A 19,548-nucleotide genomic window follows, 5' to 3' on the forward strand; every position below is an offset into this window, starting at 1 on the left:
ATGGACATGGCGGCGATGGCGGCTCGTCAGGCGGCCACGCAGGACCAACAGTTGGCGTTGCTTCGCCTGCAATCGGAGCAGCAGACCGCGGCTCTGGGGCAGCTGCTGGGGAATGCGGCCGCGCCGGCTCCCGCCCCTCCGCTGTCGGTGACGTTGCACCGGATGCGGGATGGGGAGGACCCGCTGGTTTTCATCGAGGCTTTCCAGGCCACGGCGGTGGCCTGTCGGTGGCCGGAGGAGGAGTGGGCCGCCCGGCTGCTGCCGCTTCTGTCGGGTGAGGCCCAGACGGCGGCGCTGAGCCTGCCCCCCGGCTCGCGGGGGGTGTTCGAGGACGTGTGCCGGGCGGTGCTGGATCGTTTGGGGCTCTCCCCGGAGGATTACCGCCGTCAGTTCCGGGCCAGCAGGATGTCGGGGGGGGAGCGGCCGTTTGCCTGGGCTCGGCAGCTGGAGGATGCGGCGGCGAGGTGGCTGCGACCGGGCCCCTCGGCTGGGGAGACGCGGATGCTGACCATGGTCGTCCTCGAGCAGTTCGTGGGAGGCCTGCCCGAGGCGACGGCTCGTTGGGTTCGCTGCCACCGCCCGGCGGATTTGACGGCGGCGGTGACGCTGGCAGAGGACCATCTGGCGGCCGACCCGGGACCGGGCCGTGAGGAGCCGCGGCGGGGCGCCCATGTTCCGCCGCCCAGGCCACCGGCGGCGGCGTCGCAGAGGAGAGGCGGCGGCCCTGCGGGAACGGAGCAGGCAGCAGGGTGGAGCCCCAGGAACCCGTTCCGGCCGCTGCTTCCCGCCGGAACCCCGGCGGCCGCCGAGGTTGCCCCGGAGCCACGGGGAGCCGCACAGACGCCGGGGCCGGACTGTTGGAAGTGTGGGCGGCCGGGGCACCTGCGCCGAGACTGTCCGCTCATGGAGGTGGGGCAGGTGTTCCGCGTTGCCGGCGCTCCAGCGCCCGCCCCCGGTCCAGGAGTGACGTACCGCGTGCCGGTAAGGTGTCAAGGGGGTATTCGCCATGCTTTGGTGGACACGGGCTGCACGCAGACTCTGGTCCACCAAAGTTTGGTTCGCCCCGGGGCATTGTTGGAGGCTGACTGGGTGGAGGTTAAATGTGTGCACGGGGATGTTCACAAGTACCCAGTAGTGTCACTGTTGCTGAAATTTAGGGGCAAAACGCATAGAGTGAAGGCGGCGGTTAGCCCGCGCCTGTCGCATCCCCTTATTTTGGGTACGAATTGGCCGGGGTTCCACAGCTTACTGGGGCAGTACGCGGGGATGCGATCGCGGTCTGTAAATTCGTGTGACGTTTGCGCGGCGCTCGGCGGTGACGCGGGGTCGACCGACGCTGACTCTGGGGGGGAGGAGGAGGCGGGGACTTCCACGGAAGCCCCGCCGCCTCCCGTTGTGTACCCCACGGAAGATTTTCCACTAGAGCAGTCTCGGGACGACACCCTACGCTCAGCCTATGACCAAGTGATGGATATTGATGGTCGCTCGGTGCGCCCCGACGCTGCGCGAACGTACCCTCATTTCCAATTGCGGAACGATCGGCTTTATAGAGTGAGCCGTGACACTCACACTAATGAAATCCGCACACAGTTGTTGGTGCCGCAAAGCCGCCGGGAAATGATTTTCCAGGCGGCTCATTCGAACCCCATGGCAGGGCACTTGGGTGGCGAGAAAACTCTGGAGCGCATAATGGCCCGATTCTATTGGCCGGGCATTTGGGCCGACGTGCGCCGTTGGTGTGCGTCGTGCCCCGAATGCCAGCTGGTTAACCAGCCGGCCGTACCAAAGGCGCCGTTGCGCCCATTACCGCTGATGGAGATCCCGTTTGAGCGTATTGGCATGGATCTCATCGGGCCATTGCACCGGAGTGCACGCGGCTATCGCTTTGTGCTGGTCCTGGTGGACTACGCAACGCGGTACCCGGAAGCAGTGCCGCTACGCACCATTTCAGCGAAGAGCGTGGCGCAGGCACTGTTTCAGGTCATCTCCCGAGTCGGTATTCCGAAAGAAATACTGACTGACCAGGGCACGTCGTTCATGTCGCGCACATTGCGGGAACTGTATGAATTACTGGGTATTAAATCTATTCGGACCAGCGTCTACCACCCTCAGACTGATGGGTTGGTGGAGAGGCTGAATAAGACTTTAAAATCCATGATTCGTAAGTTCATTCGCGAGGATGAACGCAATTGGGATCGCTGGTTAGACCCTCTGTTGTTTGCAGTGCGGGAGGTGCCCCAGGCCTCCACGGGATTTTCTCCCTTCGAGCTGTTATACGGCAGGAAGCCGCGGGGGGTGCTCGACCTGATTAAGGAAAACTGGGAGGAAGGTCCGAGCCCTGCGAAAAGTGAAATTCAGTACGTGCTGGACCTGCGAGCAAAGCTGCACACACTGGGGAGGCTCTCGCGGGAGAATTTGCTCCAGGCCCAGCAGCGGCAGCGACGCCTGTATGACAGAGGGGCTAGACTCAGGCAATTTTCACCGGGAGATAAGGTGCTTGTGTTACTTCCTTCTTCCAGCTCTAAATTACTCGCCAAGTGGCAAGGACCCTTCGTGGTCACACAGCGAGTGGGGGACGTTGATTATGAAGTGGTACGGTCGGACAGGGGCGGGGCCACGCAGATTTACCACCTCAACCTCCTCAAAGCCTGGAGGGAGGCGGAGACTGCTTCTCTAGTGAGCTTGGTAAGAGGGAGAGATGAGTTGGGGCCGGAGGCGCCAAAGTCTAGCATCCCCGCCTCCCTCCATTGCAGTGACCATCTCACACAGGCCCAGAGGGCGGATGTTGCTGCATTGCAACAGCGCTTTGCCGACGTGTTCTCCCCCTTGCCCGGCCGTACTTCTCTCATAGAGCACCATTTTGAGACGCGGCCTGGCGTGACGGTGCGTTCACGGCCCTACAGGCTGCCGGAACATAGAAGGCAAATTGTTTTCCGGGAATTGAAGGAAATGCTGAGGCTGGGAGTAATAGAAGAATCACACAGTGCTTGGTGTAGCCCCATCGTCCTTGTAGCAAAGAAGGATGGGTCTATACGGTTCTGTGTCGATTATCGCAGAGTGAATGAGGTGTCACGTTTTGATGCTTATCCCATGCCCCGGGTCGACGAGCTCCTGGACCGGTTGGGCACCGCTCGCTTTTTTACGACTCTGGATTTAACCAAGGGCTACTGGCAGATTCCCTTGTCTACAGAGTCCCGGGAAAAGACGGCCTTCTCCACTCCGTATGGGTTGTACCAATTCGTGACGCTTCCGTTCGGCTTGTTCGGCGCCCCTGCCACTTTTCAGCGCCTCATGGACCGGGTGCTGCGGCCCCACGCTGCCTATGCTGCCGCCTACCTAGACGACGTCATCATTTACAGTGACACGTGGGCGGGGCATGTGCGGTGTGTGGCCGCGGTGCTGGAGTCCCTGAGGCAGGCGGGGCTCACGGCCAACCCGAAGAAGTGTGCGGTTGGACGGAGGGAGGTACAGTATTTGGGGTACCACTTGGGGAGCGGGCAGGTGCGACCTCAAGTGGAGAAGACGGCGGCGATTGCATCCTGCCCGCGTCCCAAGACGAAAAAAGAGGTGAGACGGTTTCTGGGGCTGGCCGGCTATTACCGGCGGTTCGTCCCAGGGTTCGCGGACCTGACCAGCCCCCTGACTGATCTCACCCGCAAGGGTGCCCCAGATCTGGTCCAGTGGACGGAGCGGTGCCAGGCGGCGTTTGTGCAGGTGAAACGGGCTCTCTGTGGAGAGCCGCTGCTGTTCACACCTAACTTCTCCCTCCCTTTCTGTCTGCAGACTGACGCCTCGAGCAGAGGGCTGGGGGCCGTTTTGTCCCAGCAGGTGGGGGGAGTTGACCGGCCGGTCGCTTACATCAGCCGAAAGCTCACGGACCGCGAGTCACGGTACAGCACCGTAGAGAAGGAGTGCCTGGCGATCCGGTAGGCGGTCGACTCCCTTCGCTACTACCTCCTGGGCCGCCCGTTCACCCTCTGCTCGGACCACGCCCCGCTGCAGTGGCTCCACCGCATGAAGGATGCCAACGCCCGGATCACTCGGTGGTATCTGGCCATGCAGCCCTTTAAGTTCAAGGTGATCCATAGGCCGGGCGCGCAGATGGTCGTGGCCGATTTCCTCTCTCGCTCGCGGGGGGGGGGAGTAGGTTCGGCCGGATGGGCCCCGGCCTCAGTCGGGCGGTGGGGATGTGTGGCGTGGGTGTGGTCCTTGGCCAGCTGCAGAGGAGGCGTGACGCAGTGAGCTCCCGGGGCGGCGCAGGGGCGGGGTGAACAGGTGTGCTGGGATCTGACAGTGATTGTGTCTCTTTATGTGTTGGCAGTGACAGACGGAGACGGAACGTGACAGCAGAGAAAGAGAGCGCGGAGTATATGTGTCCACTACAACCCGAGCTTAATAAAAAGTTCTGCACTGTCAAAAGTCGCTCCGGCTGGTATTTCTTGGGTCCACCGTTACAGATCAATTGGAGAAAAAGAGTCTAACTTAACATCAATGGTACTAAGAGTAGCTGTAGATAATATTACATCTGCGGGATGATTACTGGTAATTTTTTCTCTAATGATAAAAATTTTATTTGTGAAGAAGTTCATGAAGTCATTACTAGTTAACATTAAAGGGATTGTTGGCTCAAAAGAGCTCTGACTTTTTGTCAGCCTGGCTACAGTGCTGAAGAGAAACCTGGGGTTGTTCTTATTTTCTTCAATCAGTGATGAATAGTAAGATGTTCTGGCTTTGCGGAGGGCTTTCTTATAAAGCAGCAAACTATTTCTCCAGGCTAAATGATGATCCTCTAGATTTGTGACACGCCATTTCCTCTCCAGATTATGAGTCATCTGCTTTAGGGTACGTGTTTCAGAATTATACCACGGAGTCAGGTACTTCTGATTTGAGGCCTTAGTTTTCACAGGAGCTACAGTATCCAGAGTCGTACGTAGTGACGAGGTGAAATTATTAACAAGATAATCGACCTCTGTTGGGGTAGCGTTCAGATAGCTGCTCTGCTCTTTGTTGGTACAGGCCATTGAAGATGATAACAGTGGGTGGATTATATTCTTAATCTTAGTTACAGTGCTTTCAGAAAGACATCTACTTTGATAAAGTCTACTCTTCACCACTGTGTAATCAATTATTGTAAAAGTAAATGTTATCAGGAAATGATCAGACAGGAGAGGGTTTTCAGGAAACACTGTTAAATGTTCAGTTTCTATGCCATATGTTAACACAAGATCTAGAGTGTGATTAAAGTGGTGGGTGGGTTCTTTTACATTTTGAGAGAAACCAATTGAGTCTAATAACAGATTAAATGCCATGTTGAGGCTGTCATTTTTAGCATCTACATGGATGTTAAAATCACCCACAATAATTATTTTATCTGAGCTCAGAACTAAATTAGATATAAAGTCTGAGAAATCAGACAGAAACTCTATGTAAGGCCCAGGTGGACGATAGATGATAACAAGTAAGACTGGTTTCTGAGTACAGAGGCACACTTCCACATCTGTGGTAAAGCCTTCTGTTGTAGAGAAAGATTAAAAATATAAGACACTGGCTCAGCTATGATATTTGCAGCCAAGTGCAAGAAGGAAGGAGAACGATTGTGAGGACGAATTTCTGGTGTTGGGGCTATTCAAAGCCTTACAAACCTCTTCTACTGTGACAGGTGTGAAGGAAAAGGTATCAGTAAGCAGGAACTACGAGCAGAGTTGTGTGCAAGAGGTTTACCATCAGATACTGTGCTGAACAAAGAACAAGAAGCAACAAAGTGTTTGTTAAAGCAACATTTCAGTTTTGTGTGACACAGGAGTGGAGTCGATATTTAAGTGAGGAGGAAGCTCTGAGGAGTCACAGCTGGCAGAGACACTTTATAGTTTGCCAAAACCTCCTACGGTCGTTTGGACTGTCAGTCGTTAAAGTAAAAAATAGTTACATTGGATCTTGATGATGGAGGCAGTAATCCGATTACACAGCTAATGAAAACGTAGCCAATCAGCATCAGAGCCAGACTTCCTGCCCAGGCCTGGTTTCTCTCATGTAGGAGATCGGCCGGTACTGAACCAAACCAGGCCTGTCCCGACCTTTCACCCTGACCTGGCAAAAAGGGGCGTGTCTGTCCACAAAGTAGACACAACTCTCCTGTAAATGTTCCCAAACTGACATTGTCAGCCTGTTTAATACGACCCCAGTTCAAACTGATGCGGGGCTCGGAGCGTGAGATTTTAGTGTTTCTCACAGCACCAACTATGCAGTGATCACTCAGGTCGTTGGCAAAAACTGCAGATGTGGAAAACTTAAGCAGCATATAAGTTAAAAAAGGTCAATAAGAGCAGATTTATCTGGGTGTTTAGGATCAAGGCGTGTGAGGCTTTAAATAATTTGAGTCAGTTTTAAAAACAAGCAGCGTGCCTTAAACTCATCAGACACAGAAGAAAGCCAGTCCCAATGAAAATCATCCATCTGAAAGACGTCATTAAAATGCAGCTCAGATAAAAGTTGAACCAGAGACGGTGATGTGCTGGGGGAAGCAGGTGGAAGCTGATAGCAGCCAACAACAGTGTGATTTCCAAACAGATCAATAGTTAAGGCCAAGATTTCAAATGGCTGAGGTGCAGATGGAGAGAACAAGACTTGAGCAGCAAGACAGACCTTCACATAAACTTCCAGACCTCCGCCTTTTCTGGGACAGTCTGAGTGCTAAATGTTAAATCCATCAGTTGCTACGTTTTTATCCAGTAAAGATTTGGAAAGTCTCAGAAACAACAATGATACCAGCACCGCTTGAACAGGCCCAGATTCCAATCATATCCATGTTAGGAAGCACACGACATGATGCACGTGTAACCCAGACAGTTTTTAACATCTGCTGGTGTTTCACATTCAGCCAGAGGCCCAGGGTTAGGTTGGATACCAGACAATAATAAAAGCATCGTTATTAGACTCTAGAGCTCGTTTATAGCTGACACCACATGTAGAGTTTAAGTTCACACAGAGACGATGACATTTTTCTAAAACCAGCAAACAATAAACAAGAAATGTAACAAGAGTTTCAGAAGAAGCTGTTTTACAGAGAAATGATTCCCTGAAGACAAAATTATTATTATCATCTTTATTTCTCCAGGTGAAAATTTAATTGAGATTAAAAATGTTGTATTCAAGAGAGACCTGGCATCATGGCAGAAAGAGTCAGAAATACATCATAATTCAAACAAATACAAAACAGGAAAAACATCCTACATAAACTTCATAAAGTTTCATTAACAGACTTTGAACAATGGACTTCAAACTTTCCCCCAAAACAACAGAAACACATTTGAAGATAATGAATGACATTTATCCCTCTAAAGAAGGACTTAGACTACGATTTAATATGAATGAGAACATGTTCATAAATGGATGCAACCAAAGATTTCATCAATCCCTGATTTAGAGACAGAACATTTGGTTTGATTTCACAAGATAAGAATGACGACTGAGTTGGAAGATTGTTTTATGTTTAGTCAAATCTTTCCTACATAAAGTCGGATTACAAAATCATCCCCTAAATTTGTTGTTTTATTCAAGGAATTGAAATTATAGAGAAAATCTGTGAAATGACTTAAAGAAAACAAACCACAAAAACTTTATGATGCTCTAAACCCCCTGGTTTAGGTCGGACACCTTTCTGATGATGAGTGCATCTAAAATTTCCTCAGAAGTCAATGTGCCATATGATTGCATTAGCAATAAATTACACACCATATAGAACCACTTTATAGGATTATATTTGTGCGCAGATGTTTGCAGCTATCAGCGAATAGTTATCAGCTATTTTGAAACAAAAAAAAGACTTTTTATCCATAACAGCAAATGAACTGTACAACAGAAAATACAAATGCTATTTATGGTCTCCGACATCATGACCAACAGCTTTACAGCTGTGGCTCCAGCAAAAATCAGCTGATACTAGAAAGTAATATTAAATAAATTCTAATAACAGCTGATCAAGCTTAAACATGCTGCTGTTGTTTAGCCTGAAATCCGCTGGTTTCCTCTTTCTGGCGCAAAGTGGGCGATAAAAAAACAAGAGAGAAAAGCCGATCAGCTGATCATTGATCAGTTTCATGATTAAAGTAGCAACAGGAGAGAGAGGGGAGAGAATGACAGTGTAAAGACTATTGTGGAAAACATCTTATTTTACTGTCACTATATATCATTCATAAAGCACTGTCATTATTTCATTATTACTTCATTAGTCCGCATCAGCTTATCATCAATATTATCATGTATCACTTATCATTTAGTAAATCTGCTACAATAGAATTCTAGATACAATACTCTATCAGTTAGTAAAGCACCAGTTTAACTAGGGGTCCAGTCAGGCCGCAGTAAGTCATATGAGGACATTCAACTTTAGTTGGCCTGAACTCACAATATCACAAAACTGCACACTTAGATACACACTATTGGTTATGTTCCCAGAATACAGAGGAGTAGAAACATCTGGAACATGTTGTTGTTCTTAGCCATACAAGGACATAGAAGGGAGAACTGACTGTTATACTTATCATGTGACTTGACGTCATCATTGCAATAAAAACCTTGTGAAGAGACTGTTCGAGGGAGATTGACTTGTGACGCTCATCTTCCCCATATGTACATATGTATAATAAAATCACTATTCTGACATCTACTGAGAGACCATGCAGTCGTTTGTCTCTTCCTCAAATACGAACCATGACAAGACACAGAATAAATCCAGCTTCGTGTCTTTTCCATTCTAGCTGAAGTCCGGGACAAACTGCGTTCCTTCTCAGCTCAACACGAAACGCGTAATATTTTCTCTGAATATGAGACGATTCTGTTTTTTACGGGATGGTTGGAAACTCTACTAAAATAAAGTTCACTATCAGTAACATCATAGCACCACCCAGCTGTATAGAAACTCGGTCATGCTAGCTAGTATGCAGTACGAGTTATTGTAATTGACTGTAAAAAGTCAGCACAAGGAAAATAAACTCCACCTAAACTTGGTGAGATCAAATATATTTTCCTTTGGCTTTGTTTTCTTCCCATTTGTGGCTTTAATGTAGTGTTACATCCTGTTTGTTTGCTTCCATCTGTATACATGTCCAGATTCACTGTTATGTTTCTATTCTTACATTGCTGTGTGATCACTGTTCCCTCTGCTGACTGATGTGACCTTTTGTATCTCACACTGATACTTGTCATATTTGTATCTGCGCCTAAAAGATAAAAAGTTTTCCATGCTAAAACACAGCTCCACCTCCTGCAGTTCTCCCTCTGAACCACTAGATGTCTCTGTTATCTAAATGAAGACGTGCAGCACAGCAACCATAGCAGCGCTCAGATCACACGTGTCCTGTTATTATGTATAAAAGCATGAAACAGGTGAGACAGGTGGGATCAACATTAATGTTGTGGAAATATATGAAAAAGCAACAGAAGAGTGAAAACATTTCGTGTTTCTAGAAAGATCTTTCAGCTCACAGCTGCTCACAGACTGTATTTACAAGTGACAAACTGCAACTCTACAGTACATCTACAGTATATATCAAATATATTCTGTATTCAAATGTATTGAGTGATGTTTGAAAGTCTTTCCAGGTGAGTTTGATCCAGGAGGGTCTGAAGCCAGAGTCAGACAGAGACTGTGCAGAGACTGTAGAAGGACAGAGCAGCAGCAGAGCAGTCCAGATACACTGATGATCCTCTGTCAGATCCAGAGGGACACACAGGGATGATGCTGGACTCTACATTGTGTCTGACAGTGGAGCTGTTCTCAGAGCAGTTCACTCTGCAGCACTGACAGTCATCTGCACTTCTTCTCATTCCTCTGTCAGTCACTGCTGGATGAAGCTCTCCTCTCCACCTCCCAGTAACATGGCCCAGTCAGAGCGTCTCTACACACAAGCTGCTGCTGCTTCAACCTCTCTGGATCATCAGGACACAGCTCCTCCTCTCTCAGCACACACACCGTCCTGTTTACCATCATCGCCTCCACCTGCAGAGAGAAGAAGGAAGAGCAGAGGAGATAAACGAGTGTTTCCAGAGACACTTCATCAGCTGTCAGTCAGTGATGCAGCACATCCAGTATAAAGAGCAGCAGGGACTTCAGTGCTGGGACTGTACTAGGACTCATTGTTGCTTCACTTTTTCTAATCTTTGGATTTTTATTGAAGTTGATGAAAATGTTTTTCCCTCCTAGTTTGAGTTTGGACTTTCATTCATTAGAAGAACCTTGGTGTGTCCACTCTGAGCTCTGTAGGAACCCCAACAACAAGCCCAACAATCCAGATGGACGGTTCCAGCTGTTAACTGGAGGAATTCCATCCAAACATCTGCTCTCACTAAATTCTTCCTCACCTACAGACTGTGTTCTTCACTGCTTTAAACTTGGAAATGAATGCAGTCATTGGTCTGCGTGCTGCTTTGTTCAGAGAGCTGATTGGCTGTTGACAGTGTTTGATCAGAGCGTGTCAGCCGTTACTATGGTGACCATAAAGGTCAGAAACAGGAAGTGTTTGTGTCCAATCCTGAAGCCTGTCACCATTCTCCTCTCACAGCTTCACTGAGAAGCTGCAGCTTTACAGGAAACACTGGATCTTTGTTTCATACTGACTGTGTTTAGTACAATACTGCTGACAGCACCACCCACTCACTCCATCACTCTACTGACCTCAGAGTCTCCAGTCTGTAGTCTGGACTCTGCTGAAGATCAGACAGCTGCTTCACATCTGGATCCTTTAGGTAGTTTCCTCTCAGGTCCAGCTGTCTCAGATGGGAGGGGTTGGACTTCAGTGCTGCTGCCAGATAATCACAGCTGATCTCTGACAAACCACAGTCGATCAATCTGTATAAAGAATGAAAGATGTAAGTTTATTAGACAAAGAGTGAGCTTGAAATCATTCAGTGTTTCATCATCTGTTCAGAGCTGAAGAAGGTTCAGAATGTAGAAAATGGAAACTCCAAACAGCTGAAGCCAACAGGAAGCAGCTTCAAACAGGAAACTGTGCAGAGTTTCAGACTATATGTCCTGATGCAGCCAGTTGGATTTTGGAGATTTGAATCTCTGTTCTGTGACTAAGTCCTTGAATCATTTCTTCCAGTTGGTCCAACAAGACTGACTAAGTGTTGGACATGTGTTGTGGCTCCATTAGGGGAGCTTCTAAATGTGATGTGATGGCCCCTCTGGGTCTGTCAGGTCACAGGACTGAAGAGAGCTCAAACCGGGCACACAGTTGTTCCAGTCTGGACCAAAGACTCTATACTGGGACTGAGGGACTGCTTTGACTGCACCCACTGGGACTTTTTAAAGGCTCATGTTCTCACTTAGATCATCGATTTCTACTTACATTTCTTTCTGGGAAAAATGGGGATTACTTTGAAAACAGGAAGTATTTTCCCCAATAAGCAGCCCTGGATTAGTAAATCACTCCAACATGTTTTCAGGCAGAAGAAGCTGTCTTGTTATGAGGGAGAGAAGAAAAAGATTGAGGCACAGAAACTTGTTGAAAGAGAGATAAAGCAGCTAAAATCAGGTGTAAGAGTAAAGCAGAGGATGAGCTGAATAAAGGACACTCAAGGCTGGCTTGGAAAGGAATGAAGTCCATGGTGGGGATGCAGGACAAGGAGCAAAGATGAATGTGATGCTGAATCAGCAGAAGACTTGGACTCATTGGATTCCAGCTTTGATATCATTGATTTCAATGAAGAGCTTTGTGATTGTAGCAAAGGGCTGGTAGCTCTGAGAGTCCCACTGATGAGGTGTTTGTGTGGAAATCTCTTAGTGGGACCAAAGAGAGAAAAAGCCCTGGTCCTGATGCTGTGGGAGGGAAATGATTGAAATGTGCTGTGAGGAACTGACTGGGAGGTTTTCACACATTTTCCAGTCCTCCTTGGAACAACAGGAAGTTCCCAGCATATGGAAACAAAGGTTAAGTGTCCTATGGCACTCAGTGATGATGGTGCTGTGGCCCCACCACCTCCACCTCTTTGTAAAGGAACTAACTGTAATCTGAAGCTTCAAATGGAACTAAGACTTCCTCCACTAGGTGGCAGTGTCTGATGAGAAAGTGTTAGTGGAGCTGGCCTGGAGTCAGAAACAGGAAGATGCAGGATTTGGGCTGAAATGGGGAAAAGTGGTTCGCACTAGCGCCTTAAAGCAAGAAGGTTGTAGGTTGAAGCTTGTTGGCCTTTCTGTGGAGGTTGGATGTTCTCCCACAGTCCAATGAACTTTTTCATATACAAATTACAACCTTTAATAGAAACCTATTGGTCAGCATCTTATTAGCCTGCTGTTAGCTTCATTCCACAGAAAACTGAGAGAAACTAACAGAGTTGATAAAGAATAAAGAGAAATGTGCTGATTTAAAGCCTTTGAAGTGCTTCAGATGATCTCTGTCCACTTCTGTCCACTCATTCATTCATGTAAGCTTTCTAATGCAGCTTTGATCTTCACAGTCTGCTTCATGAAACTCATTCTAACCCTGAATGTCAGAGTGTTCCTCCTTCTCTTTCCCATCATTCATGCTGGCAGTGGAGGAGATTTGGATGTTGGACTGTGTTTTGGATGATGTGTGTATGTTTGTGTTGGACTGCTGTCTGTAAAGCAAACGCACATTTTGCTTTGGATTTCAGTGTCAGACAGACTTTAAGGTGGAATGAAGAGTTTGAGAGTTTCACAGTGAATTATCCAGTGGAGGATTTTTCTTCTTCTTTGAAGGTTTGAAATGTGAACATTGTTCTGCTGCAGTCAATGGACTAAACCAGAGAAGAAGAAAACAGACTTTACCATGAAGATCCTCAGTGTGGATCAGTATAATATCAGCCTGATGTCTGCAGTTTAGTGTCAGCACAGCTTTCACATCATATTCATCTCAGCACAACTAAAACATGCTGACTGACCTCAGAGTTTCAAGTCCACATCCTGGACTCTCCAGGAAACCACACAGATGCTTCACTCCTGGATCCTGCAGCTTGTTGTTGGAGCTCAGCTCCAGCTCTCTCAGATGGGAGGGGTTGGACTTCAGTGCTGCTGCCAGATAATCACAGCTGATCTCTGACAAACCACAGCCCCACAATCTGTATAAAGAATGAAAGATGTAAGTTTATTAGACAAAGTGTGAGCTTGAAATCATTCAGTGTTTCATCATCTGTTCAGAGCTGAAGAAGGTTCAGAATGTAGAAGTTTAGAAAATGGAAACTCCAAACAGCTGAAGCCAACAGGAAGCAGCTTCAAACAAACACAACAAGAGAAAAAACTCTGAATGTTTCACATTAAAGTCGTACATTTATCATAAAAACAGGACAAAGGGGGTCACGTGGCCAAGCATTAAGATGGCAGCTTAGCGGGCTCGCTCTCAGGACAGTGTACAAACTTTCTATAAAAAAAACCCTTGTATATGCTGTTAGTGTGGTCTGGAATATACGGCACTGACATGTCAAAAGCTTCATCTGTGAAACAGTATGACATCTTTACCCGAAGACACAAGATAGGCGCTATACCATCAACGTCCGACACAGATGCTAACATGGCTAGCATAGCCGAAGTTGGATGAACTCAAATCACTCCGGTCGGATTTTGGAGCCAAGTTGGACAGCATCGATATAAGACTGACTGGGATGGCGAGCGCAGTGACTGCACTGGAGGGTAAAGTCTCGGAGGTAAAGCAAGACATATTGAACCAGGGGGCCCATATCGAAGAGGCCGAAGCCCGCATTGCCGAAGTTGAAAGCACACTTGAGAAAACAGAAACGTCACTGAACTCGGCTTTCAAACGAATCGCACTTCTTGAAGCCAAAACAGATGATTTGGAGCCTGTCTGATTTATGGGGTTTTGGAGAGGTCGCGTCGACTAGTTACTCCTCAGTGATGTGGATTAACGCCCTCCAAATAATTTGTTCACGGGAGGGGGGAGACATTTCCAACAAGGAAATGCAAATGTTCAATCAGAAATTGTTTACAAGTTCTTTATCTGGTATGTGTGAGTGTGTGAATGTATGTGCAAACCTGCTTCTTCAATTTTTCCTTTACTTTGTTTATTTAAGTGAACAGTCTGACAATATTTTATGGAGAGGACAACTAAAGCAAACATTTTGAACGTTAAGATTACGACCTGGAACGTTAGGGGGATACGGAAGTTAGCTAAACTGAAACAAGTATTAAACCGACTAAAACATTTTAACTCTAGAATTATTTTCCTACAGGAATCTCATCTTACTGCATCAGAGATACATTTATTAACCAAAAGATGGCAGGGTCAGGTATATTTCTCTTCTTTTACTAGACATGCCAGAGGAGTCATTACTCTTATACATAAGTCAATCCCATTTCAAACTACGAGGGTGATTACAGATCCAAACGGGAGATATGTAATTGTGCAGGGCCGTATCTCCATGTTAGAAATAAACCTGATAAATATCTATGGCCCCAACGAGGATAACCCATCCTTCTATGAAAATCTATTTCTCACAATATCAACCTTGGAGGGCCTTTATATCATAGGAGGGGACTTCAATTGCGCCCTGGACCCTAACCTGGATAGGTCGTCTCAAACTGACACTACTCATACCCAGACTAGAAAAATACTTTTTAACTATATGAAAGATTTGAGATTAAATGAGGTCTGGAGAACAAGGAATCCAAATAACAGGGAATTTTCATGTTATTCTAGTTCGTATCAAAGTCTAGACTACTTTCTTATCTCTACAGAGTTACTACCTTGTGTTGAGAACTGTTGGTATAACAGTATTGTGATTTGTGATCACGCAGCAGTATGTCTATCAGTTAGATTGGGCGAAGTTGATCAAGGTGTAAAGCGATGAAGGATGCAAACATTTTTGTTAAAGGACCCATCATTTGTCAAATTTATAGAAACTTGCATTGATCAATATTTTCAAATAAATAAAGATGAAACCACAGCTAGTATTAGGTGGGAAGCATTTAAAGCTTACATAAGAGGGGAAATTATAAGCTACAGTAGCAACAAGAGTAAGCAATATAACCAAGAATTAAAATCATTAGAAAGGGAAATTTAATCTAATGAAACAGAATTTTACCAGAGCAATGATCCCACTAAACTAAACAATCTGACTATTCTAAGAGCCAGGTATGATAAATTAACAGCAGAGAAAGTGGCAAAAAGTTTAATGTGGACCAAACAATTATTTTATGACCAAGGAGAGAAGGCAGGAAAATTATTGGCCTGGAGGATAAAAAAAGATGCAAGCAGAAAAGGCCATCACCCACATAAAGTCCAAATTGGGTATTATAACAACAGACCCTTTAAAAATAAATTTTATCAATCTTTATACCAATCTGAATATACGGGAAACAGAGAAACACAAGATGCATTTCTTGATCAGTTAAAATTTCAAACCCTCTCAGAAGAGGATAAAACAGCTCTTGATAGTCCTTTAACAATAAAAGACCTGTCAGAAGCCATAGACGACCTGAATAGCGGTAAAACGCCTGGTCCTGATGGACTTCCAATGGAATTCTATAAAACATTTAAAAATAAATTAATACTGCCACTTCTTAACATGTATGAGGAGTCATATAAGTCCGGAATACTCCAAGACTCACTGAGATTAGCTACAATAACCCTTTTATTGAAGCCAAATAAGCCTCCGACTGAATGCTCCTCTTATAGGGGAATTAGTCTTATGGGATGTGATACGAAGATTTTGTGTAAAGCACTCTCTAGAAGACTAGATAAATGTGTGCCTAATTTGATAACAGACGATCAACAAGGTTTTGTTAAAACGAGACAAGGCTATCATAATATAAGACGTGTCCTCAATGTACTTTATGAGAAAAACAATAGGGAGGACACTGCACTGCTATCACTAGATGCGTGCAAAGCCTTCGATAGAATAGAATGGAATTATCTCTTACAAGTGCTCCCTAGATATGGACTAGGTGAAACATTCCTGAAATGGATCCGATTATTGTATACACATCCAGCAGCACAAGTTTTAACTAATAATAACGTATCAAAACCATTTAATTTACAGCGATCAACCAGGCAGGGCTGCCCTCTGTCACCAATTCTCTTTGTGTTAGCAATAGAACCTCTGGCCATAGCTGTGAGAGCAAATGCAGGAACATCAGGGACAAGAATTGGAGGAAGAAACCATCTAATTTCTTTATTTGCAGATGATATTATATTTTTTTGACTAATCTGAAAGATAGTATCCCTAATTTAGTAACATTAATAAAAACATTTGTAGAATTTTCAGGATACAAAATTAACAATTCTGAATCAGAATTAATGTTTCTTAATGAAAAAGAAAGAAGAAGCCCTGTGGTGGCCACCCCATTTAAAACAACTACAACAGGCTTTAAATATTTAGGCATTAGGATCGCCCCAAGCCTCAAGGACATAACCTCAATAAATTATGATCCCCTTGTAGAAGAGGTCACGGAAATGCTAAACCGTTGGACAAACCTGCCTGTATCTATGATAGGCCGGATAAATATCCTAAAAATGACAATTTTACCCAAATTTTTATATTACTTCCAAACACTTCCGTTGCCTCTACCAACTTCATTTTTGACAGTTTAAACTATTTAACCAATTTATTTGGAATAATAAGAAGGCAAGGCTCCGCTTACAACTACTTTACTTGCCCTATGAAAGAGGAGGTCTCCAAGTCCCCAACCTCAGATGGTATTATATGGCTGCCCAACTAACATCAGCCGCCCATTATTTCTGCCCAACAACACCTCCAGCCTGGGTTGACATCGAGCAAAAATCTGTTCCAGATCTTCCCTTACACACTTTTCTATATTCTTCAGACACTAAGACATTAAAAAAAAATACAAGGAACCCTTTCTTGAAAAATACAATTATAATTTGGCATGCAGCTCATAAATATGTGGGCGATCCTCCATCGCTTTTGCAATTTACCCCTATTTGGGGAAATGAAAAGTTCACGCCTGGTAAAAGTGATGGAGAATTTAAAATATGGAAAAATAAAGGCATTCAAAAAATTAAAGACCTATATGCAGATGGCATGCTGCTCACATTTGATCAGTTGTGTAAAAAATATTTAATACCCCCAAAACACTTATTTAAATATTTACAATTGAAAAACTGTTTGTCATCGAAACTGCAAAGGATTGCTGAACTTCCACCATTGACAAAAATAGAGGAGGTATGTGTTAAGAATACAAAAGGGAAAGGTTTTCTCTCTATATATTATAATTTACTGATGCTTTCCTCCAAAGACTCAGCAGCAGATAAACTGGATGCTTGGAGAAGGGAGATCCAAGAGGACATAGATGAAAATGACTGGAACCAGGCTTGCTTAAAAGCACAAAAACAAACAATAAACACACGCTTTAAACTACTGCAATATAAATGGCTCATGAGAACCTATATAACACCTGTCAAGCTTCATCATATGTCCAATGATATTCCGGATATCTGTACTAAATGTCTAGTTGAAAAAGGAACTCTTCTTCATTGTCTATGGGAGTGTCCTAAAATCCAGGACTTTTGGAAAGATGTTATCAAATATCTGTCCGAAGTGTTTAAGGAAAAAATCCCTTTAAAAGGAAAACTCTGTGTACTTGGAATATATCCAAGGGAATTTAAGCAATCGGGAAAAAAAACTAAATTACTGGACTATGGACTACTTCAAGCCAGAAGAGCCATTGCGCTATGTTGGAAGAGTATGGATGCTCCCTCCATGGGACTTTGGAAGAAGGAAATTGCAGTCTCTCTAGGCCTGGAAAGACTAACATATTGTGGCATGCAGAGGAATCTTTACAAAGAAGCTCACAGAGAGAGATTGTTATTCAACCCCAAGCTGGTAGGGGGAGCTCTTTATTACAACACACACTGATGCTACACTGTGCTTTGAGGGTCATCAACAGCATAACAGAACTCACCCATGGTTGCATTCATTCTATAAAACAACACTGTAAGTGCCTTTGAACCGCAGTACAAACACAACATTCAAGATAACAGTTAAAAGTAGTGTAACCATAAACAACAAAACAAGAACATCCAAACAGCAGTCCCAAGGCATGATGGGAGAGAACTAGCCACTCCCCCAACACGCCACACAGCCCCCACCTAAGTGGTTAGCTGTCCCCAGCAACCGGCATGTCCATAGCAAAGTCTCTGAGGTGTTGGGGAAGGCGACGGCTTCGTTGAGGACGTTCCGTGGGTCCCCCATCTGCCTCCGAGGCCAGGTTGGGGGCCTGCAGTTGAAGCTGGGATCCTGACGTCTCCCTGGATGGACTCAAGGGCTGATAGGGTGCCAGGCGATCGCGATGGAGTACGACCACCCTGTTCCGTTTGACCAGCCGCACCCTGTAGACCACGTCAGACAGCCTCTCAAGAACAGTGCAGGGTCCAACCCACTGGCTCATCAGTTTGGGAGAAAGCCCTTTCTTCCTCTCCGGGCTGTAGACCCACACATGCTGACCGGGCGAAAGTCCTTCCCCCTTGCAGCGGGTATCATAAGCTCGCTTTTGCCGGGAGCCTGCATCTCGGAGAGCCTGCCTGGTCAACTGATGCACCTCTCGGAGCCGGGCGAGGAGGTTGTGGAGGTAGTCCAACCCGGGGTCCCCGCACACTTCCTGCCCGGGGGGAGATCAAAACACCAAGTCCACTGGGGTACGAAGCTCATGACCGAACATCAAGGCCGCTGGAGTGCACTTAGTAGACTCCTTGACTGCAGAATGGTAGGCCATTAGGACCAGGGGAAGGTGTTGATCCCAGTCACGCTGCTGGTGGGAGGTCAGGATAGCAAGCTGGGTGGCCAGGGTGCGGTTGAAGCGTTCCACCAACCCATCGCTTTGGGGGTGCAGTGGCGTTGTCCGGGTCTTCCTGATACCCAGCCGCTGACAGACCTCCTTGAACACTGCAGCCTCAAAATTCCGGCGCTGGTCGCTGTGCAGTTCCTCTGGTACCCCGAACCGGCAGAACATCTCGTTGACCAGACGCTCAGCAGTGGTAACAGCACTCTGGTCAGGGACTGCATAGGCCTCAGGCCACTTAGTGAAGTAGTCCATGGCAACCAGGACGTAGCGGTTCCCCTGGTCAGTGGTGGGGAAGGGTCCCAGGATGTCCACACCAACCCGCTCCATGGGAGCCCCCACCTGATATTGCTGCAAGGGGGCATGAGAGCGTTGGGAAGGCCCTTTCTGAGCCGTGCAGGCATCACACCGATGGACATAGAGCTCTACGTCCTGGCGACACCCGGGCCAGTAGAACCAAGACCGGAGTCGCCGCAGAGTCTTGGTAACTCCAAAGTGTCCTGCCCCCGCTGCACCATGAACCAGCTGGAGCACCCTGGACCGCAACTGTTGAGGTACCACAAGCTGGAAGACCTCACGGTGACCCCCAGGAGCATGCCAGCGGCGATAGAGGAGGCCGTTTCGGTTTGTGAGGTTGGCCCATTGGGAGTAGAGAGCCTTGGTCTCGAGGTCCAGTGCAGATACCTCTGGCCATGATGGTCTCTGACCGGCTCCAATCCAACACTGAACCTGGGAAAGGGCAGGGTCCTGGTTCTGGTCATGTTGCAGCTGTTGGGGAT

The 19,548-nt window shown here is 46.6% G+C and overlaps 1 protein-coding gene across 7 annotated transcripts in view; it reads right to left on the bottom strand.

The window, feature by feature from the left end:
* LOC113018066 (NACHT, LRR and PYD domains-containing protein 12-like) overlaps window positions 1–19,548 on the bottom strand; it is a 267,984-nt gene that overhangs the window by 202,888 nt on the left and 45,548 nt on the right. For 5 of the 7 annotated variants that reach the window (XM_080298051.1, XM_080298049.1, XM_080298052.1 and 2 more), the window contains one exon: window positions 12,901–13,077. The exons of the other annotated variants lie outside the window; for them this stretch is intronic. In XM_080298051.1, the coding sequence (XP_080154177.1) occupies window positions 12,901–13,077 (177 nt within the window). The remainder of the gene's footprint in view (window positions 1–12,900; window positions 13,078–19,548) is intronic. 7 annotated transcript variants of the gene reach the window in all.

The sequence above is a fragment of the Astatotilapia calliptera genome, chromosome 3 (assembly GCF_964374335.1).
Source record: "Astatotilapia calliptera chromosome 3, fAstCal68.1, whole genome shotgun sequence".
Taxonomy (NCBI): domain Eukaryota; kingdom Metazoa; phylum Chordata; class Actinopteri; order Cichliformes; family Cichlidae; genus Astatotilapia; species Astatotilapia calliptera.